General features: G+C 39.3%; 2 protein-coding genes across 2 annotated transcripts; both read left to right on the top strand.

Annotated features, from left to right (window-relative positions):
* Positions 1 to 6,030: 6,030 nt before the first annotated feature.
* LOC306821483 (uncharacterized protein) lies at positions 6,031 to 9,927 on the top strand. The gene has a single exon (XM_079339941.1). It carries the CDS (start codon positions 6,834 to 6,836, stop codon positions 7,677 to 7,679), a length of 846 nt encoding a protein of 281 aa, XP_079196067.1. The 5' UTR covers positions 6,031 to 6,833; the 3' UTR covers positions 7,680 to 9,927.
* Positions 9,928 to 15,949: 6,022 nt separating this feature from the next.
* dpep2 (dipeptidase 2) lies at positions 15,950 to 23,867 on the top strand. The gene is made up of 11 exons (XM_079340080.1): positions 15,950 to 16,073; positions 16,481 to 16,635; positions 16,774 to 16,900; positions 17,096 to 17,225; positions 17,968 to 18,118; positions 19,102 to 19,171; positions 19,771 to 19,947; positions 21,921 to 22,005; positions 22,086 to 22,161; positions 22,705 to 22,840; positions 23,276 to 23,867. Exons 2-11 carry the CDS (start codon positions 16,484 to 16,486, stop codon positions 23,483 to 23,485), a joined length of 1,314 nt encoding a protein of 437 aa, XP_079196206.1. The 5' UTR covers positions 15,950 to 16,073; positions 16,481 to 16,483; the 3' UTR covers positions 23,486 to 23,867.
* The last annotated feature ends 115 nt before the right edge of the window (positions 23,868 to 23,982 follow it).

Here is a 23,982-nt window from a genome sequence, read left to right as displayed (position 1 = left end):
GATTTGGGACCCAAAGGAGGAAGATATTATTGTGTTAATGCTGTTTGATGAAATTGCAAATGATGTGATGAAAGAGTTGCAATTGAGGATCTTGGTTTAAGTATCTGAAACACGAGACTATGCCATATAATCTTTTTTGGGGTAAATACAACAATTACCAATTACAATGATACACTGGGCATAGCTGTCTCTTACTCAAATGTGGACCCTCCTGTGGATTGGCTACTTAATTAGAAAGTGTTCTCACACAAAAGCCCCAAAATCCAGAAAGTAAGATGTCTAAAGAAGAACAAACTAAGACAAGAAATATCCAACATAAAGGTGACGCTCTGCTACCCAAAGACGTGTTTTACCATGTAAATGGAGCAATGTAATCATGTACTAATGTAGCATTCACAGTTTTTTGAGCTGCCCCAAAGTGGCTAAAATATGTATTTAGTCCTACAGGAGGGACATCCATACCAAGGAATGCCTTGACAGCCTTTTTACACATCTCTTCCTATGTGAACTTAGAAACGTGTTTTCTATCTCGATGACGTGTAGGTTTGTTGGTTTGAAAAGACGTACATTTTACTGTGACTATATTTTATGTATTTCTTGACACGTGTTAAACTTGTCTGTTGATTAAAATACCCCAAAATGCATCCATGTAATGTGAAATGCTTTGTAGAACCACATAAGCAAAAGCAAAGCACAACCATTACATTCCCTGTTGTTGCCAGAGGGGGAAGTAATGGTGGATCTTCTATCAATGGCATAATATTATGACAAGTTATATTGGAACACATGAATGCACTGTTGTTCACTTTGAATGAATGTGTAGAGAAAAATCGAAATACCAAGCAGGACAAGGGGACTCTGCACGAATAATAAAAACTACTTGATAAAATGCTAATAGTTGTATGCACTTGGAATAGCTACTGCTGCAAGAAAATACCATCTATGTAAATAGGAAACATTTGAAATGAAACCAGATTTGAAGGATTGCAAATCTCACACAATGTAAAGGACAAACAAAACAAAAAAAACGTGTGAAGGTGAAACTAATTTAAGTTGGACAAAGGATCAGTAGTTAATGGGCTGATAACACAACACACAATAACTCAATCCCGGAGTATAAACATACAATTTAAGGACATAAACCACATTTCCATTCGGGCTGGGTCTTGGCAAGGCTCTCACAATGCAATACAATATTGAACAACTTTACAATACTCCACATCATTTGGGATGAGTATACAGTGTCCAGTGTTATTCAGTCAAAGTGATGATATTCAGAACTTCCAATCAGATATATAGGAAGAAAGTGTTTTCACAACAAAACGAAAAAAGTTGCGTTGTTTCCAAAACAACACAACTATAAGCTCTTGGCACCCAAAAGTATGAACTTTCTTGTTTTCAATTATGAAAGAAAAGAAAAAGGCATAAACACCTACTCCTTTGAAATAGTATCAACATTTGAAAAAAAGCGTTATGAGGAGTTCAAAATAAATCGATGCTCACGCTGTATCCAGTTAAAGTGTCTGTATCAACACTAACCCCAGCCAATGTCAGTATTTCTCATCCTTTTTCTTTGTCGGAGACATTTCTGTGTGTCACTCTGTCATTGTGCAGCACTGTAGCCAAACCCCTAAATACTCAGCATGTCGAGACTAAATGAAATCGTAGTGTTCAGGTGACACCTCTTTTTTTCTCCTGTGGTCTCTGTCTGTCTGTTGCAGACACTAATGTAACTTGTGCATCTAAGTGAGATGCCAAAAAGACTTTACAAACGGTCTGTTTGTGTCGTGGCTGTAGCTGCAGGTCTGACAGGAGACAATGACACACAGTGTGCAGTTTGAGGAGCAGCATGCAAACAAAACCAACCTCTTCTTGCAAGTTTGTGCGGAGCTGCAGGTGAGTTTATTTGTTTTTTTTAAGAGAGACGAACGGCCTTGATACGATCATAACATGACATCTTGTTTCTTTCTTTAGACTCTTTATTTACATTAGCAGCATCTCTCTCTCTCTCTCTCTCTCTCTCTCTCTCTCTCTCTCTCTCTCTCTATCTCTATCTCTCTCTCTATCTCTATCTCTCACTCATGGCAGCATTATGCTCTAGGAGAAATGTAAGGGAAATTAAAGGACACTTTTAATCCATTTAATGTCTAGATGTAGAGAGAAATCAATACAGTATCGTAGAAACTCTAGCCTATATTTTGCTATATCCACTTTTTTTTTAATAACCCTCATTTCCATCAACTGTCCCCTACTGTATTTGTTTATGTTGTTGATTTTTTTCGGGTATGCTTTATGAAAGGACAAATCTGTCGGATTGGCAATGAACTTACTGAAAGCAGCATTTCATGAAAGCTACAAAATGAGTCCATGTTTGCTCGGGGGGCATTCATTTACTTTTTGCATTTGTTTCAACATGGCAAATTAATTATTGAGATAATTCCCCCCTTTTTTTCTATAAAGTCCATTAACTTTTAGCTCAAGGCCAGACAAAACACAGGCACAGAACACACATTCAAAAATCCACTGCTGCCACACTGTTAATCAAACTTTGTGCATTAATAGCTTAAAAAGAGGTTCAGCTCCGTCCAATTCAATTAAACCTTGGATCAAAAATAGTCCACCTTTTATGCCATAGTGTTATTTAAAACACATGAAGACATTTGGGTAGGTAGTGAGATAGCTTTGTTAAGCTGTTTCATTGACAGGCCTCACAAATCAAAAGGTCTGCTCTTTGTCTACCATATGCTTCTAATTTAAGACGTTTCTTTTTTCTTCTTCTAGCAGTGTATTCCATCAAATTCTGACCCCCTGGCTACATTTCTTCCATTCATCTCTCTCATGTTCTCTTTCCCAAAAAAAAAAAAAAAAATCTTCCAGGAAAGTTTCTTGTCACTGTGTAAGGCACATCTGCATTGCAGTGCTGAGGGGAAAGCAATGACAAGAGGAGAAGAGATGTGTATGAATAGTGTGAGAAAGAGATGCAAAGTATGGCCTGTCATTTACAAATAATAATGGATGCAGGAGTTTGAGGGAGACATCACTTCACACAACATTTGGTGTAATATTTAGTTAATTGTCTTTTGTGTGTGTGTGTGTGTGTGTGTGTGTGTGTGTGTGTGTGTGTGTGTGTGTGTGTGTGTGTGTTTCAAATGGAAAACATGCTCATTTAAACGTCCAACGATATAATACAAACACGACCATTTGCACCTCAAAGTGCTGTCACAGTGAAATCACAGAAAGGGTCATCTGCCCCACCTCCCTTCATGCCTTCGAGCCGCCCTGTTATTAATGGCGTCATCATTTTTCCTCTGCTCACTCTATTTCCCTTCTGATAGTGTGGCCTGCTTCATCGTGTTCTGCCATGTTTCTGTAATTGCTCCAACAGCCTGCCTTATGCTGAGCATATAGTTTTTTTTTTTTTTTGGGGGGGGGGGGGGGGGGGGGGGGGTTTGTGCACTCCCCATCCAGTGTGCATGTGCGTGTGTGTGTGTGTGTGGGTGTATATATGCATGTGTGTGTTGCGCCGTGCCCCCCTACCAGAGCCGGCTGCGAGTTTGTGGGGCAGAACCGAGCCTGCGGGCGAGCTCCACACGGAGCGAAATGACAGCCTCCAGGCCACCACTGGTTGATGACCGTGAAAACACTCGCGGTTAACGTAAAGTGAGCGAGCGTCTGTCACAGTGAGCCACTGCGCTTATGTGCAGCCCTGACAACAGCTCCCTTCTACGACTCCACTCTGCAGTGCTGCAACCAACAACAAAGAAACAACCCCACAATCCACAATTCAGCAACCACTTCAGACTTTTGAAGCACATAGCGAAGAGTGAGAAGAGCAAAACACTAGCGCTGCTGTTTGTTCCGGTCTTTGGGGATAAATTGTTTTTTCGTTACTTAAATTCTTGTGGGCAGGAGTGAAAGCATAAGTGCGGTTGTTGAGCGAAACGCAGGGGGATGAATGTGCAGGAGAGAGCATGCCTAGACTGTCACAGATTGCCAGCCAAGGTCAGATAAAGTTAGGAGTAAGTGCTTGGAGAGCTGCAGGAGCTGAGTGGAGGTCTGCGGAGGAGGTGAAGGAGTGAGTGACCAAGAATGAGCCCCCACGCCTCTACCCATCATTAAACGAAGCCACTTAAAGGGTAAACAGCAAAAAAAAAAAAAAAAGAGCTGTAATGGCTTGCACACAGCACTTCTGCGAATCACTGATGGTATTATTTAGCCTCAAGAACAGTTCTGTTTTTAATGGAGACTCAAAAGGTAGTAAATATACATGTGAGGGTATACCTTTTTCACAACCCAGTGTTTTTACTCACCGGCTGAATTGCTTAAATCTATCACATTCCTGCGAGCAAAAGTCCCCAAAGTTAAAGTGAGAAGCAATAAATTAAGTGCCAATATCATGAATTAAGGAGGAATGATTGCAGGGCTGCTTTTATCAACAATTTAACCTCTCGGTGCAAAATCTGATTTCTGTTATCCCCCTGCCCCTTTTGCATTTCTTTTACTTGCTCTAAGTCTGAATGCATACAAATGCGTGCACACACACAAACACAGTTTATTATGCAGTAACATTACCAGATCCCCTTAGGCAGCTGTGCATCTCTGTATGACTGATGAGGGTAATTTCTCCCAAACAACAGAATGATCAGTTTGGTTGGGGAGCGCCACAGACCGTCCCTCCTCCTGTCTTTCGTCTCTTCTGCTTATTTCTTAGCTCGCAAAAAAAAAATAAAAAAAAAGGCAAGCGAAAGAAAGACATTTATTACAATGTCTGGTGTAGAGTCAGGGACCGTTCCTGGAGAGATAAATAGCTCCTCCACTCTATGCATAGGAAGTAAAATAATCAAAGAAGAAACCATCCCATGCATCAGATCTAACTGTTGAAGATTTACATTCAAAGTCTGCTAATAAAAGACACTCATATCCAGTTTTCACTTTGCCAGTTGAAGCTGGAGCTCTGGGGAGGTTTTCTTATTTTTTCCTTGATTACCATAGGGATCCAATATAATACACATGCCACAGTGAATTAGCCTCACAGTACGGACTGAGCTGAGCCACAGCGAGTTTATACAGTCTGTATACCACGGTGCACCATGGGATGCTCAGCAGAGAGTAGTTAGGACTAGCCTGCCTCTATCTGTGTTGGCCTCATAGGTTCAGCCTCAGTGGGCTGTCTTTACCTATTCTCCCATCTGTCAGTCACACACAAAAACAAATCCACCTGTCGACCGGGAGACTTGGCCGAGCAGGGCGATGCTACAGCTGTCTGAGCCCAACTCTGTGCAGACAGGAGCGAGCCAGCGCCCTCCACTGGTGATGGAAGGCCCATTAAGATACTTATTACCCCACCTGACAGCCACGTCTCCTCACCTGCACAGATCTGCCAGCCTAATGAAGACAGTCAGTATTAATACAGCAGCCTGAGCATGGGAGTCATGCCTCTATGCTTTTTGTGGTCCCTGTGTCCTTGATCACAAGAGCTCTCCAGTCTTGTAACAATATAACAATCCAAGCGATAAGAGACAGGCATTTTTACCGTGCCACTTGATTGCCTCAATAATGAAGCTATTAATGCTATATTATGTAAATGGTAATGGTCACAAACATCTAATAGGATAAAGGCTAAGTGCAGTGCAATTTAATGCTGCTGACTTTCAGTGGCTGTTTGAAGGATGTTTTCAATTATAACCGAGCTAATTTAATTCATTGTTTCGTAGCTGAAAATGCATTTTTAAAGGTTGACTGAGTCTCTATTTCACAACTCCAGTTTAATCAGTCATGTACATTGAACACTGGAACGTCCTCTAAAGAGATTGACAAAGTTGCCGGGGATCTGTGCTCTACGTTTTAAAGGAACACAGTAGCCTTTCCCCTTCTCTTCCCCCCCCCCCCCCCTCTCAGATGGCAGGCTTCAGTTGTGGAGGGGAGGGTGTTCATCTAAAAGATGAAAAGACCTGCGCCTTTAAGAGGGCTGTCTCAACTTTCCCTCATGCTCCCCCTCAACCACACAGACACTCCTCCTGTGAGCATTTGTGAGGCAGCTCCTGTCCCTTATGTCTCTTTGTGGAGAATAGAATAGACTTCCCAGAGCATCACAGGAGACAGGACAGAGCTCCAGGGAGGACACCCTGGGTGCAGACCTCCACGCAGACCTGGCCTCAACTACTGTGAACGCCCGGAGGAGCTCAAGGAGAGAAGGAACAGACTCACTCAAACTGGAGTAAAACAACAAACATCCAGGAGGTTGAACTTAACAGCTGGACAACCAAGGAAGTCAATTCTGAGTTGAAAGCGACATGATCAGCAGATCACACCGAACAACGCTGGATTGGAGCTCTATCAAAAAGGTGGAGTCTTACTACGAGCTTTAAGTTTCTCTTTAGAAAAGTTTTGTTTGAGAAGAAACTAATTTCTCCATATCTTTTGTAGCAGCTATCACGGATAAAAGCACCATAGCAAGTACATAGTAGAAAAAAAACCATTTAGCTGAGTTTTCTATTACTCTGATGAATCTCCAAAGCACTTTTCAAATAGTTGTTTGTATTATGAAATTGGGAGTCTACAAAGAACAACTTGTATGGTCCCAGCAGTGCTCTTAATTTACCAGCATGCGTTTATCTTATTTCTGCAGCTCTTTCTGAGAGCGAATATTAAAGACTTCCGTGATAGTGCTCTTGGGAAGTGGGGAATATTTCGATTGAAGATTTGAAACTTTACAGCTGCTGAGCGGAACGATAGACTGCCACATACATGAGAAAATAATGCAAAGCTTTTTTTCACATTGGGAAAGTGCGAGTCTGGACTAACCTTTAATTGGAGAATTGAGGACAGAAGAAATGTTCACAGGGTGTGGAGTGGTCAGCGGCCAGAGCCACTATCTTATCAGAGATGCTGTCAGGCCCCACCCAGGACTAGAGGTGAACAGACCAATCCAGATTGAGAATGGGGTAACCTCCGGGAACTGCTCAGTCTACCAGGATCAAACTCACTGCAATGCCGGCCAGCCAACGGTGGCAAACAGTTGTTCCAACCTCCTGAAGCCAACACAAGCACAAGTCCCTCCGCCTATCAAACTAGGGCAGGAAGGGTTCAAGAAAGTGTGCCGGACTGAGGAGGACAGCCCGTGTCCCTTTCCAGGACTGGCCTCCGGGGTGCTGGAGATGCGCGTGAAGGAGGGAAGTAAGATACGCAACCTAATGGGATTTGCTATGGCACGGATGCAGGGAGAGAAGGGCGTAAGTGGGGGAGGTATGAGCGGCGATGGGCTCAGACAGGTGGTCTTCACTGGGTCGGGTCGTGCTGTCACAAAGACCATCACCTGTGCTGAGATCATGAAAAGAAAAGTGGGCTCACTGCACCAGCTCACGAAGCTGCGGTACAAGGTGGTGAAAGAGGTGTGGGAGAGTTCTGAGGGAGGGACGTCTGAGATGACTGTGCACAGGACTGTTCCCTCCATCAGCATCCTCCTTTCCAAAGACCCGCTGGATCCCCAGGAACCAGGCTATCAACCCCCAGAGACTCTCAGTGCATTGTGGGAGGAAAGAGAGGGGGTGGAAACTGGCGTTTTGCAGTCAGCCTGCAAGCGACCTCATGGACCTTTGCCATACAGCAGTTTGCCTCAGTGTAAGAGAGTGTATTTGGGGGAAGGAGTCTCCGTTTGTCCCTCCTCACTGACTGGCTGAACCGGTGTCAAACAGTGGAGAGGATTGAATCAGAGGAGTTCATTTGGCGCTGCCCTCCACTCAAGCACAATGCTGAGACAATCAGAACACTCACTCAGACAGAACAGCGCTTTGTCACATGAACCGAGTACCAATTCCAGCCTCCAGAGGTCAGTTTGCCTGGGACCTGAAAGCTCACCTCTGTACATACAGCATTTAAGGGATGTGTGTGTTTGCACGTCCAACATGGCCGCCCACTACCACAGAACTGTGACGATGTTTACCACAGTGCTATAACATCTATAACACGGACAAAAGAAAAAGCCATGAATAGCACAAGTCCCAGGCGCCTGCTTACAGGGAAACGTTGACAGCCTGTGGACAAAATAATACACTGGCATCATGTTACAATCATCTCTGTTTCAACATGTCTGAGTTTAGCTTCTAAAAATACATAAAGTAGACCTAAGAACATAAAAAAAGCTTGAAGCCATTAATGGTATGAAAACATACCAATTTTATTTGACTCATCATGAAAAAATTAATAAACTTGTTTTTTTTCCCTCCTTGGAAATCCTGTTTTGTACTTCATCTTTCTTACTCACACCGGTGAATTTGCAAAGCTCTGATTGAAGAGCAAATCAGTGTGCTCATCTTTTGATAAGAATAACCGCAGTGAAATTTGTCTGTAGAAAAAGCTGATTTAATGACAAAGCTGTTGATAAGGCACAGCCTCCTAAACCAACCCAGTCTGACAGATATGCCTGGGGCAGAAATACAAGCACAGATTATCATTAAGATAGCAGCATAACATCACACAACACAGTGGAGAAAAGGATTAAAACTAGGCTTGACACAGCTTCACACTACAATGTTACTGCAAAATATAAAAACCTAGGAAAGGCACGCTACTCTCTCCTTTCAGTCAATAAGCCTATCCACCTACATGTCTATTGTACAGTTCACTTGAACTCTTTTCCTAGTCTTCTTTCTCCGTCAGAATCATGTGTGAACTATTCGGTCTGAAAAGAAGAGTCACGTCTCCACTAAAACAACATGCATTTTAGGTTGACTGAAATACTTTATAAAGCGGCTGCAGAGATTTTCTTTCATTTGTTGTGCATTGATTGTCTGCGTTTTCACACCATTTAGATACCATTTCGCACAAAAGAGGTACATTTGCTTGAGACATCTCAAGCAAATGGAACCGAGTTCAACCCCAATCAGAATAAAAAGTGAAAGAAAGAAAGCAGGGAGGGTATACAAAATGAATGATTTCTACAGATGTTTCTTAAAAAGTTTTCCCAATCAAGATAGACAGAGAAAACTTTCCTGATAAAAAAAAATACAAATACGCAAGAACTCTTTCCTCTTAATAGACCATGTCTTTTGGGGATAATAACTTAGACAAGGGGAACCTTGTCTGAAGCTTTTACTGTTGATCTTAATGAAAATCTGCAAACGCAGATGTCAGCCTCGTGAAGTAAATTAATCAAAGTGACTCCTCACAGGGGAGACAATTCTGTTCCAGCCTAAAACAGAGTTGAAAAAAGGACAGTTAACCCCTATGGCATTGTGTTTAAATATAGTTTTCAATGAATTACAAATCATGAGCCTTCATACAGTGGTCAGCTTTTCACTTTAACAGTCTATGGTAAACATAGTGATTAACCTCCCTCTCGATCCCATTAAATGAATCAGAGCACAGCAGAGCATCCAAGGTTGAATAAGAAATGCTGCGACTGCAATACAGCACATACGTAGCAAACTGTGTGTCCTCAAGACTACAGGAAGGTTATCACTTTGTCTGGCTGTTATCACAGACTTAACAATTTTCAACCCAAGAGCCTCGGACGGGCGGTCTGCGATGCAGGTCAAACAGATAATGCGGCTGTAAGTAAATTTCCAATCGACCTGTATCTGTTATCAAGCATTAAGAATTCTGGGCCAAGTGGAAAATGCAGCAGAGGTAATTAGGGATAACAGCATAGCGTACCTGAGTGAGAGAACAGATAAAACATACTGACAAAAGAATTATCCCCGAGCTAAATCCGATGTGGCTGGCAAGAAAAAGCATGGTGGAGGAGTCAACAGAGTGCAATATAAGAGTGTGGACAAGGTTATTCACAAGCTGCGAGTCCATTTGGCCAAACACATTTGTTTTCAAAGATGCAGCCAAAGTGGATTTAGAGGAGATAGAGGCCCCCCAAAAAAACTGTTCATGTTTGGATAGCTTCCTAATATAATGTATGGATATACATACGTTATATAAACAGGTGCAGAGACTCCTTGAAGTAGCTGTTCTTCTATGGAACAGTTGTTGCTGTTGAAAACAGGTAAACAGTGATTATTTATGTTCCAACCAACTCATTTTCTTTGGTATAAATATGATCTGCGTGATGAGAGAAATTTGTGTGATTACAGTGTTCAATATCACGATAAAGATAAAAGCGCAGTGAGTAAAAAAAAAGAATAAAATGCTTTATTATTAGCTTGAACTCAACTGTGTGCTATTTTACAGAAAACCTATTTGCATCATGTCACTCCTGATTCCAAGAGAGAATTTTTTTTTTAATGTATATCACTAACTTGACACCCATAAGTCTGAGAGAATCAGATTGCTTGATTGAGCTTCATTTGACTGCATCTAAATCGATTGGAAGCGAAGCCATTGCACCAAGGCTCCTATCCAGTGAAATGTACTGTGTGCTGGCTGAGAAATCATGGCTTGCTAAAATAAACTTTTTTTTTCTTATTCATTGATAAAACTTCCGACTTCTGCAATCTGCTCAGACTGCTGTGTTAACAATGTCTTTGTGTTTTATTGTGCAGCCCCATGGTTAATGTCTCACATGATACACATCTCACTGCATTCTTCAAAAAGTTGTCGAAAAATAAACTGGGTTTGAACAAATGTTTCTTTAAAATTTAAATCGACAAAAGCATGTTTTTACTGAACTAATACTCACTAATATTTGTCCAGATTGACATAAAAATCTTTTTAAAAAGGACGGCATTCTGTGAAGACTGACCATTCATCTGTTATAGCAGACAATAGGCTAATCTTTTGTTTACCAAAGCCAATAACTACATGCACTGAATGTGAATAAATTGACTTTGAAGTGAAAATAATGAAAGTGCTGGCACTCTATTTTCCCCTCTCTGCCGCTGCAGCAGATGAGAGTGAGGTCTCTGGGATGGTGTGGGAGTTCGCTATCTCCCAGCCTCCAGATGGCTCCGTCTTCTCTTATCTAGAAGAATGGGTGCTGCCTCAATTTTTCAACTCGCCTTATCAGGGAATCCTTTAAATTGAATATTTACTGGGCCTATGTTTTCTGCCTGTGTTAGCCCTCTGAAGTCGACATTCCTCTTGCTTGTCGAGACAGGCCAAAGGTTTTTCTCACTCATACACTTTCTTTGTCCGCCTTGTCAAGTAATGGGACAGTGATTGATTATGTGATTGTCCAGAGAATGGAAGGTTAAGCAGTTAAGAACAGAGCAGCGGGGACTTAATAATGGACGGCTGAAGAGAAAAAAAACATTGAACAAAAGAAAAATGTGCATTACTCAAATATGACATCAGCAGACCTTCATTTTAAGTCAGGAATAAAAACCGATGAAATTAATCACTTTCCTAACAGTCTATTGTTTTGTGCACAGTGTACACTAGAGGTTAAGAGAACACTTACGCAGCCATTGAAAACAACTCATTGCAATATGACTGGCTGTGGTCTATCTGCATAAACAAGCTGTGCCACAGCTACTCCCTGGTAAGTGTCTGGAAATGTCTTTTCAAAACCATTTTGTGAAATGCCTCCATGTTGGATTAATCAGTGCAGCTGAGGATGTAATTGCTGTGCTGAAGTCAAAGCTGTAAGAGCAGATAATGAACGCTGACTACAAGGCTGCCAGAATCCAGGGCGCGAGAAATGAGAAGTTTGGAGACCAAAATGTCCTCAGCATTCTTCTTAAAAATGCTTGTGGAAAATGGGCGAACACTGTATTTATTTGACATGAAGTCAGTTAAAAATTAAATGTACTTGTGGGTATAAACTTGCAGTTGTTATGGCCTGTGTAAATTCTGTCAAGAATTTAAAAACAATGTGAAGCATAATTATATCAGCCGGTAAAACTTTCTTCAAACTGTCTCATAATTATTGCAAGTTGATTTATGTTTTAATCATGCATTTCTCAGTCATTTGAATCCTGTAGAAGGTGTTTCGGAAAATTAAATGAAAGACTGACTTTCAAGGGAAAAGGCAAGCAAAAAGGATTTCGTTCTTTAACTGTTGCTGCCCTCTGGTGGAGACATAACAAGTTTAAAAACAAACATGTCTCTACAGCTTAATTGCTGCAGCCCTTTGCATGAAAATGTCTATTTAACCATAAAATGTTTTTTTTTTTTTTTTTTAAAGCTATGTGTGTGTTTGAAAACATAATATCTGTCTTGTGTGTCTTAATCCTATAACAAGAAACGTGAGGTGTAGACATCAGTGGTGGCCTGATACCATGCTGCTATGTGTCCTGTTTCTGTTTGGTTAGACTGTAAAATTTCTTGTCAGTATTTTGCAATAATCATGCATGTGGGGTAAAATGGTGTGAATTCAAATATTGTGAAATGGCTGTCCTCTCTGTGCACAGTGTAATTTGAGCCCCATATTCAGCTCAATCAGTTTAATAACTAGAGAACTGAACAACCGATTTATTAGACACCTTGTACCCTTGTAAGAGAGTAAAAAGGCAAATCACTGAGAATTAGTTCACTAGGAGTCCTTACATCAAATAGGGAATAACTGTTATTATACAGACATTTATGTACTGTATACATTAAAGCATAGTTTCTTTGATTATTATTTTCCTTGGATTTGTTTTTTTTTCTAAATGAGGTGACGTCTGCAAGATAGTTCAGACAACTTGAGCTGCATTGATTTCACACTTAACATGCCTCATTCTCAACAGCCACCTGACAACACCTCCCTCCAATTAGCTGTCTATTGAAGCTGTAAGATTTCTGCTCCCTCCCTCTGCTCCTTCATTGCCAGCTCTGACCTGCACAAGTACTGCACACGTGCTCAGCCCACCAGCCCCAGTATCCACCTGTAGGCTTTTTGGTAGGGTTTAAGATATCACCCCGTCACTTCTTACATTACGACATATAAATTGTGAGGAGTAGTTAAGTTGCAGCCTCGACGCCAAACACAGACTATGATCTTCTAAAATAAATAGATATAAACTTATTTAATTTAAATTATGACGCAACATTTTATCTCAATTGTAGAATGTAATGGGATAGTCGAGGTTTAGTGTCTATTCAGAGGTTTTTAAAAAAAAACTTTTATTCATAACACCTGTTTTTATTGTTTTTTTAATGTACATCTAGATATTAGTATGCATTAACCATATTGCTGTATTATCCATTGCCATAATTTAAATAGTCCATTTGGATTTATTTAGTAATCACCCACCTCATCAGTGTGAAGGATTCAACTAAAGTAGCTGCCATAATGCTTAAACAGACATTTATGGATTCATTCATGGATATTCCTGAAAATGGCTTCTCTTTGAAGTTTGGCAATGCCCAGTGTTAATCACATCTGAGCCTGGTGACAAGTATGGATCCTGCATGGAGACTTTAAATACAGTATATACAGAAGATGCAAAATTGACCAACAAAACAATTCTATCTGTATTAAACACCTCAGCATTTGAATTTCACTGATGTGGCTGTTTTTTACATGTTACTGCAGTCGTTCAAATCAGTCACTTTTTAAATCTATAAATCCATAAAGATGTAAGCTTTAAAACAAGATTTCAAGAAAATTAAGGTTACATAATGTATGTAACAAGTAACCAAGGTGAGACCAAAAGAATTTCCTATCTGTGTGGAGATATTCCTTCCATGGTACGAAAAAGTGTTTCACTAGTTATCTCTAAATGTTGCAACCACACATTTCAAAACATTCTCAAAAACAAAAACTGCAGTCATGACCAGGTTTTGGCTCTGCGATCAAGAAATCCCCTTTCACCTGAGGGATTTTTGTTTCTTCTGTTGAAAGTCACTAAGGTCGACAATATGACTAAATGATTTGGTTAATTTGAATTCAAACAGTGTCAGCAGGGGGTTCAGTCAGCACAGTGGGGAGATTGGTCGAGTGATATCAACACAGTTGTGATTATTCCATTGAAGCAGTAGGGTACTCCAATCAGAGGCAAATCACTCTCCTCATTACAGAGTACAAGGCCGAATCTCAGTGGGAGGAACACAGAATCAGGCGCCCTATCTTCCCTCTGAAATTAATTGAAATTCATTTGTGGCACCCTGATGCCACCATCAACACCAGACTAATTTGCATTTGTACAATCCAACCCGGCTTAATTAAACACAGGCACATTTTGAGTTTGAAAGCACTTAAAAGCAGAGGTGGTCTTTTTTTGGTCTGGGCTTCACAGAATCAGAAACAAAGGAAAGTGTTGCTCTAGTGGTTATAAGTGACTATACCCAATATAAAAACATCATGTTTGTTTTCTAGTGAAAATAAGACTATTCGAAATACAGAACAAAGGCAAGGGTGCACTTTGTTTCCTAACACTATTTACACACCTGACTAGTTTTTTTTTTGACAAAACTATTTCCTCTAGCTGTGAACACAGCATACAAAAAACCCAAACAGTCAAAGTCAAGAATGAACAGCATCAGGAGAGACAGATTACTTCTGATTTGGGGACTGAAGACAAAACACAAAATAGAAAAACAGCAATGGTGTGCAAATATAAAGCAAAGACTGGAGGCTCTTGATCCCTCTACTATGTTACTGGCATGTGCCATTTTAAAGAGCCCAAGTAACAACTGTGTGCACAAGCTATACGACCACAGTTAATCAGTGATATTTGTCATGAATTTCTATCTCTAGAAAAAAAGTGGAAGCAACCTTGCACTATTAGGAGGAAAACTTATTTCTATTTGTAGCTGCTGGCAACTCAGCTACCTTCTTCAACTACTCTGAAACCTCAATGCAGGAAGTTGATTCTGTGGCTTTTCCAGAGTATGGCTTGTTGCAGTGAGTTTGTGTTGCCACTTCCTCACACTGACAGTGAGATACCTCATCTAGAACTGAAATACCATGCCTTTCAAGGTTACATTTCTTGATGCAACGTACAGTATGACCCTTGGTTGCTTGTTTGGCAAATCCCTTATTTCATTTTCTTTACAATAACCAGGAACAGTTTGGAGACAAGGTCTAGAGACTATCTCATCTCAACACATCTTAATAAATACCAACAAGCAGCATGTAGTCGGCCTACATTTAAAAACACAGCCAAATAAGTTTTACAAACATTTTAAAGCACGTTTTTCAGCACTTACCCTATTGGCAGAGTCCTACACACTTCTGTTTGGCAGTTCAAATGTTCTGTGCTGTAAACAGAAATGACTATTTCTGCTAATATATCCAGGCCAGGCCTCAAATTAAACAAATGTAGCTAATGTAAGAACAACATTCAGCTGGATCATTTAAGGCATACAGACATGATTCAAAGTTCAACAAAGGCTCAACACAACTTTAGTCAACTTTGTTTATGTGAGCTTTCATAGTCTTTATTATATATAAATTAATATGTGTAGTCATTTTTCACATCAATATGCTTTCATTTTGATTTAGACTTACTTTAATGGGCCAATTTCTATGGCAATTTTCACCTGGCTAGGTACCCCAGGGCCTTTTTAAAAAAAGTTATTTTATAGTTTTTTTATTAAAGAGTAGGTAAGAAGGCGAAATGTAAAAATCAAACAGCTTGTTTAGACAAATAAATACACAAACGACAACAAGTTTGGTGATTAGAAGGTATGCCACTTATGAAGACGTGTCAGATGACAAAGCGCGTTTAGTCCACAACTTGAGCGTTTCCGATAGTTTGGACGCTGCTTTCAAATGTTTATTGTAAATTCCTAACTCCACTGGAGGTGAAATACACATACAATAAAGAGCGATAAGTAAGCTACAATCTAAGCTTACTGTGGTGAAATTATATGACTTGAACCATTCTTGAATTTCCCTCAGGATTCATACAATTTGTCATAATTATCGATTACACAAATTGCATCTCTAACTTTACTGGCTGTTTGAAGGGAAGGAGGAACAGATGCAGAAGTCAAAGACAACCAACATATTTAGAGCTAACCCCAGAAAATACTGAATCAACACCTGTTTAAAAAAGCAGCATTAAGAGCTCTCTACCTGTTGACGAAAGCAAGGCGGGATGCTGAATTTAAGGTGAATGGATTTTTCCGACAGTCCTTGAATGCGGCACATCTGCCAGCTAAAAACACAAGGCAACATTACTCTGGGTGGGAGAGCTGGAAAGTTCGTCTTTTCTGTGTGCAGTTGTTCAACAGGGTGCCATTTGATGATCTGACAGGTAGTCTATATTTATTGTTCTTTCAATAATCTTGTTTTTAGTAATTTTACAGATAATAAACGTTCTTGAACATAAAATTGCACATAAGTTTGTTCAGTAGTCATATAGTTTGCGTACTGTTGCCTACTGTTCAAATAGGCTATTATGATGTGGCCATGATATTTTATTAGTGTTGAGGTTAGAACGTAAGATATAGTCAACAGTTACAAAACAGAGATGAGTATTTGCTGTCATATCAGTTTCTTTTAACATGTTCTGGCTTTAACCCACAACTGTATTGTATTTTTTTTTTCATTATGTGTATGTGCATGTATTTTCGACATAATTTTAAACATTTTAATCTGCCATTAAGACCATGTGTGAACAGCTGTTATTTCTGTCAAGGGTAATGTGTTTTCTCTCCTCAGGATATGTCCTCAACTGCAACAAATGACACATGTTGCCTCTGGTTGAAGACCATGAGGCTTCTGCTGGTGCTCTCCCCCTTCTGCTCTTTGGTCTCTGGATACTCTGAGAGAGACAGAGTACACGACTTGATGTACAAATATCCTCTTATTGATGGGTAAAAGTTGTTCAGCCTACACTGCACTGTTAAATGCATACAAATGACTGTTAGTCATTTGTATGAATTTCAGAAATCTAATTAGTATGCCTCTTTATCCGTTTGTCTTTCCTGAAACCCTGTCTCTTCTTCTGTCAGTCATAATGACCTTGCGCTCCAGCTTAGGATACTTCACGACAATCGGCTGAGCAAAATTGACCTTCATAATGTCAGCAAAGTGGCAACTGATATCAACCGTCTCCAAGCAGGCCATGTCCAGGCACAGGTACAATAATGAAATCCATCATTAAATCCTAACACTGGGTTCTCTTAAGTGTGGTTGGCGAAAGAGAGCAGTTTTGTATAAATGCATACTGACTTTATTCCAACTGTCCTACTTTTACATTCAGGACCTGACCTGACCTAAAATGACCTCCTGAGTAACTTGATTGTATCTCTTGTGTCCCCGTCCTTTTGTCAGGTGTTTGCGGTCTATGTGATGTGTGGGGCCCAGGAGAAGGACGCTGTGAGGCTCACTCTGGAACAAATAGATGTGGTCAGACGCATGTGCACTGAGTACCAGGACTTTGAATTGGTCACTTCTGTCCAAGGTACATCGTAGTATATCCCAAGGTGGGAATGCAGGCAATTAATACACCATTATGTTCAGATGAAGGACTAATCAATTCATTTTCAGTCTAGTTAACAAGTTTATGTAAAAGAAGATTGTTCTGCTATCTATATTCCTAAATATATTTATTATGTTTAGTCTGTGTTTGCACGAAACAAACTTTTTTCTTAAAACTACTTTTTTAATGTCTGACCTGGTGGCAACTATTGTGTATAGTTTTTTTGTACGGCAAATAACACTTAATTTGAAGGTGTGTGCATAAGACTGAGATGACACTGTCATAACCCTGACATGACACCTGAAGTAGGCTTTATGAACAATTATAAATGTTGTCATTAAGTGTCTTTCGCTCAATTATATAACCTTCAATGCTAAGTTGACATTTGGGACGTTTGGGATGTCTTCCTTATGACAACTTGACATTACCAAGACTTTATAACCTACCAATGTCTTTGTCATGACAACTTGAAATTAATGTCATTTTTTTGGAACTTGCCCTATTTTGATTGGAAGTCAATTAAACTTCTACTCAAACTGTTTATAAATAAATGTTTTTTTTAATATAACAAATAAGTATTTTCTTTAACTGTGAACATTATGAAAACATTTGGTGTGTCTTAGCAACCAACATAATTGATCAAACTCAGAGAAGAAGCATAGTTGTATGGTATGTGTATGGTTTATGTACGGTATGTGTCCTACATGTGTTTCTGTTGCTGCAGAACTAAAGACCTCTGAGATGAGACGAAAGATAGCTTGTCTAATCAGTATCGAGGGGGGCCACTCCATCGACAGCAGTCTGCCAGCTCTGCGGATGTTTTATCAGCTCGGGGTCCGCTCCATGGCCCTCACACATACCTGCAACACCCCTTGGTAATTAAGAGATTTACTTTAATGCAAATAAGTGTGGACAATTAAAGATAGAAATGTACACATTTGAAAGGAATAAAAAAAGTTTAGGCCCCAAATGTACTTTTTTGCTATGAAAAATGTATCAGCACACGCATTCTCCCTAAATTTCAAGAAGGAGTTTGGTTTGGCATTGGATCACAGGACACTTATAGTAATGCTAACGGTTTCCAGCGATCCAATACTATGGAGTCCCTGAACACCCAAAAAGTAAAAACAAAAACTGTTTTCTGACATGATACAAGGATCAAATAATTGAATTTATTTCACTGATGCAAATAAGTCCATGTTTTTTACTTTATTTGAAACTTTATAATGCATGTAGCTAAATGAACCCGAGCTGCCCTATTCCACTGAAATGAAGCCGTGTTTGAAATAATATTCTGTCATAATTTCTTTTAGTGACAGTGTAGGTACCAAATCTGCTCAGGTGGTCAGATCTACAAGGGGCACTTCACCTGTGTTTGTATGATGATGTAGCACATTGTGATTGACTGTACACCAGAAAGTCAAAAAGAGAGAGATGAATGTCTCCTCATGAAAGACAAAGAACTCAAACACACAGACAGTCCCAACTGCCTTTAACGGTACGCGCTTGATGACAGTCATTGTCTGAACATACTTACATGCCCATGTGCTCTAACTTCTTTTTGTGTCAAAAACATGTGACATTTTACACCAGTTTTGACTGCTCTTGTATTTCATGGTTAAAAAAAAAATGACTCACATGTGTTTAGCATTCATCCATATTTTCTGTCCGAAATCTGTAAACTCTCGGACAAACAATCAATCACAATATGCTGCATCATCATTAAAAAAAAAATCTTACACTCAATCACATTGTGTAACGTCACAAGCAAGACGCAGCACCCAGAGTAGATGTGGTACCTACAACAGCACAAGACGTCAGTGATATATTTGTATGATAATATTGTATTTCTATGCAGGGCAGAGTCCTCCTCAAAAGTATATCATGTCTACCAAAGACACAACAACAGTCTGACAAGCTTTGGCAAGGTAAGCTTCATACTCTCAAATCAAATCTTGAATATTCATGATCATCAAATTGTTTGATAATTGTTGACATCTTGTCCAATAATAATCAAACTAGATGGTGGCAATGTAAACATTTTGAGTTTAACGCTCATTTGAAAATGTATTTGGTAAATTATAGAAATAATAGAATCATGGACCAGAATCTTTAAAAGGAAATCACCGAAAGACTCCACGAAAGCCAGATACTCTGAATTGTAGTGTGGCCTTTCCCCGCTGTGACTTGTAGTCGCATAGAAGCAACCACCACGTTGCCTGTGGGGTAATCAAGCTTTGAAGTGTTCAAGAAAAATTTTGAAATTCGGTTCCCACCTCAAGGATTTATCGAAAATGTACGGCACATTTTGTTATTCCCTGGAAGTGAGACACTTCACAGAGAGTTGGACTTATAAGTTATCTCTAATGTTTATTACAGCAAAACTGTTGCTCAATATATAAACAACAATGACGCATGTATGCATGTACTGGGTGTGTAATATCTCATTTGGTTGGTTATATTGACTTGTTTCCTTTCAATGATATTGTAAGCTGAAGCTTACATTTCTCTTCAATCTGTTTACTAGGCTGTGGTGGAGGAGATGAACAGACTGGGAATGATAGTGGACCTTTCCCACTCTTCATGGGACACAGCCAGGGCTGTGTTGAAGCACTCAAAGGCTCCCGTTATTTTTAGCCACTCATCTTCCCACTCCATTTGTAACCACAGCCGTAACGTCCCTGATTGGCTGCTGCAGGAGCTGGTGAGACAACCAAAGTGACAAACTGCTTTCTCTTCTATCTGATCAATGAAATCACTGATGCATTTATCACATTAGACTTTATATTGACATAGAATATGTAATCCATTTTATTGTTAGTTGTTTTGTTTTTTTGTGAGTGTAGCAAAATGATTAATAAATAAGTAGAACCACTTTTCGCAATACATCTGTCTCACCACACTAACAGTCAAAATAATACATTATTAATAAAAGCAGCTCATTCATGTTGATTTTAGACTCTTTTTCTAGGCACTTAGTTGAAAGTGTTGTTTACAAGTTTCAGACATGAAATAGCTTTTTATGTCCAACAAAAGCAGTAGAGGCTACTTGTGGATGATGAGTTTATTTCTGACAAGTAGTATTACCATTACAAATCATCAAACTTAATGTCAAACTTAATTAAAATTATTTTTGTCAGTGTTTCACTAGAAATGTTATGATAGACTTAACTCAGTATCAGGAGGCTGGGTTTACAATAACATTTTATTTAGGATTTTTTCTTTTCTTTTCTTTTCTTTTTTTTTTTTCACATTTTCCGATTTTTATAAAGAAATGAGATTGAAGTTGATAAATGATTAAATAGGTTTTAACGTTACTTTGAGGCTCTTTAGTTCTTAATAAAATAATCCAAATTGTGCCTCGATGATTGGTGACACGCTGGGCTTCTGGCACTTTTTTTAACAACTGACTTTGTAGTTTTCCCAGCTGCTGCCTGTCTTGGCCTGGACACTCTTGGCAAAGAGTCTGAAAATCAAAGAGTTTTTTTTCCTGGTTAAATAAAAATGTAATCAATTATCATTGCTGCACTTTAGTTATCTCTTTTGCTTTGTACTGATTTTGGTTTAGAGCCAAGGTACATTGTGAAACATTTGCACACTGTTCTTGACCTGTGTGCTATTAAACAAGACACACTTTTAACAGTAAAATATCAATTTACCTCGCCATGTCTGTACACAACTCTTTTTCAGCTGCTGCTATTTGACGAGAGAAGTCACAAGCAGATAGCATCCTCTGCGTATCAATTTGAATTGCCCCTTATATAAAATGTATCAATTGTTAATCACAAGGTAGCGTTCATGTCATCACAGACATGTATTTCAGATGTTCATGCTAACAAATGGTTTTTAAATTTTGATCTGAACTTAAAAAAATATATGTGGGGATTTGGCAACACTTTTGTAGAGCTATAACAGTGTGAAGGATCTCAAAAGGATGCTTCCATAAACAAATATATCCAAGTATATTCAAAACAATAATGGCGCATAAATTGCTGTACAGTGCTCAATCATCAAGTTCCTGTGTCTTCTCCTCTTCTTTTTCTCCAAACCTTCACTGAAGTATCTTTTTATTTCGTAAGTAGTCTGTGTCCATTCAGCCCAAGCTGTGTCTGAATGTTGTGTTGATTATTAAGAGACAAGTTCACTGCAGCCAATATCACTATTCATGTTATGTTGGTGTAAAAATAGAATCCTCTTTGGGAGTTTACTTTTTTTTTCTTTTTTAAACCATCCAACAAAATTCTCCCCTTGTTTGATCGAACAGCATGCTGACTAACATCCTCATGACGTCCTTGACCATGTTGGTTTTATCCCTTCTGTTCATTTGGTTTTATCAGGCTGTAGGTGCTGTAGATGAAGACAGGATGTCAATCAATTCTACAACATGAACATGCTTCTCTAACTTTACCTCAACTCAACTCTGGGCCTCTTTTGATCCTGGGGGCATTTTTTTCATTGTGACATAGATGTCTGTGTTTGTGCTGCAGCTCAGGCTTACTGGCTGTTTTGAAAGGACAAGTATTATCCTGATCTGTAGTACAAATAATTCAGAGTAAATGAGGCACACAAAAAAAGGCCATCTCAGAGAGCAACACTGTATAGCTTTTATTTCTTTAACGTCGTCTATCTTACTAAACTTGTCGATGCCAATAGTCATGTTGTTGTTGTTGTTTACAGAAAAAGAACCGAGGTTTGATCATGGTGAATCTCCACAACAAGTTCATATCCTGCAGGGATGATGCCAACATCTCTCACGTGGCCGGTGAGGCTTTAAAAAATGCAGTAAATATAGACGTATAGTTTTTGCATTTCCTGATATTTCTTTTCATTCATTTTTACCAGATCATTTTGATTACATCAAGAAGGTGATTGGAGCTGAATCGATAGGAATAGGAGGGGACTACGAGGGGGCTATAAGGTGAGAAAAACTCAAGTGCAAACCAAACAAGCAGATAATTTCAAACATGTTTATACACACTTTGCAGCAGTAAATGTAGTGTTTTGGCGTTTTAAGATAGAACTTCCATACATACATACCAATACTGTTTAAAGTACAATTAAACAAAACACATATATGCATTTACATGTGCAGTTTCACACCTGTCTTTGCTGCTCTAAATCTCAGTCTGGTGTTGAGGCAGATCAATGCTGTGCTTGCTAGCCTGTCATGCTATGAGCAATTTGCCTTTCACAGCTGTCAGACGGCTGAAAATGGTAAAAAATCAATACCTATGCACTTCTGAAAGACATGAAAAAAGGTCTGCTGCAGAAATCTCACTTTCGAGTGGTTCATATGAAACAATCCAGTCCAGAAATAGTTTTATGTCCAGATCAAATTAAAAGCCACATTTAGATAAGTGTTGCTATAAGGTTCTCTTCATAATCGTAATAATTTAAGGAATAGTTTTTTAGAAAGACAAAACTGTCCGTACAAATATTATTCTTTTTTTTTCATTACCAGCTTTCCAAAGGGGTTAGAGGATGTGTCAAAGTATCCTGCCCTGATCCAGGAACTCCTGCAGAGGAACTGGACTGAGAATGACCTCGCTGATGTCCTTCGGAGGAACTTCCTTCGAGTGTTTGAGGAGGTGGAGAGGGTGAGCAAGAGGATAACTTTGTTTTGAGCACAACAAAAATCCTCCAGGATAGTTATGTAATATACAAGTATATTTGTATACTAGGTCTTAGCACTCAGTAGCTCAGGCAAATAATTTATGATTCATGTCAAGTATTGAATATTGAACTTTGTATTTCTTAATACAGACATTCTTACCATCTTATTTTTTTACTTTTCTATCCAAGTCAAGATTTCACCATCAGAAAAGTAGATATTGTGAGAATGTTTGAGGGATTTATGTGCCTTTCATAGGAGAGTGGATCAATGGATCTGAAATGAGCCACAGGTCAGATTTGAATCTGGCCGCCCTCTTCAAAGACTCCATCCAGGCGCACAAACACTCATCCACAGGCGCCCTGATAGACTGGTGATACTTTATGTTAATATCCATATTGTCTTCATACTGTACTTCCAGGTCCGTGATGAGTTGAGTGTGAATCTTCCCAGTGAGATCCAGATCAACATAGAGGAAGTTCAGAACCCCTGTAGGCTCGTCCTCAGACCCCCTGCCAGGAGAAGGCTGCCCTCTGACCAGACTCCCTCCTCCAGAGCTGACCAGAGACCACAAGCTCTGTTAATCCTGGCCTTAGTTCTGCTGCTTCAAAGACTAATAAAGATGGAATAAATACTTGATTTAGCTGTAGGCTTCTAACACTAGGGTTCTATATAGAACCCTCATGAACCCCTTTTTTCTGACAGTGTACTCTTCCTTATAAAGCTTAATGAGACTGCTGCAGCTGTGTATGGGTCACCTCAGCACTCAGAGGTCATTATTGATAAATACACTACTGAGTTTGAAGCCGCTTCTTAAGTTTAATTTATGCAACCTCTGAATATAAACATATGAAACTATGTTATAATAGAATATGTAAAAAGCTCTTTTTTCTTCTTCATTATTATTGATTGATGCTTAATCTTGCTGTGATGTTGGGATATGTTTGCAGAATTATGATCTTCAGCAGATTAACCCCGTTAAATAAAACCACAGAGACTGCACTTTAAACTTGTATTTATTTTTGGATTCCTTTATTTTCCAGTGCAACAATACTTGTAGTGTGAAAGTCATTATCATAATGGAGATAACAAACTACAGTATTTCCATTCAGTGTTTCAATTTCTGGT

This window comes from Symphodus melops (genome assembly GCF_947650265.1).
Source record: "Symphodus melops genome assembly, chromosome: 3".
Lineage (NCBI taxonomy): Eukaryota > Metazoa > Chordata > Actinopteri > Labriformes > Labridae > Symphodus > Symphodus melops.
The sequence above is the reverse complement of the archived record's forward strand: the minus strand, read 5'-3'. Positions and strand labels throughout refer to the sequence as shown.

Bases quoted from the DNA above. Each gene is read 5' to 3' on its own strand.
- LOC306821483 (XM_079339941.1), top strand. From the start codon at position 6,834: ATGTTCACAGGGTGTGGAGTGGTCAGCGGCCAGAGCCACTATCTTATC.
- dpep2 (XM_079340080.1), top strand. From the start codon at position 16,484: ATGTCCTCAACTGCAACAAATGACACATGTTGCCTCTGGTTGAAGACC. The intron at 18,119-19,101 runs GTAATTAAGAGA...ATTTCTATGCAG, and splicing joins CATACCTGCAACACCCCTTG to GGCAGAGTCCTCCTCAAAAG. The intron at 22,162-22,704 runs GTGAGAAAAACT...TTTCATTACCAG, and splicing joins GACTACGAGGGGGCTATAAG to CTTTCCAAAGGGGTTAGAGG.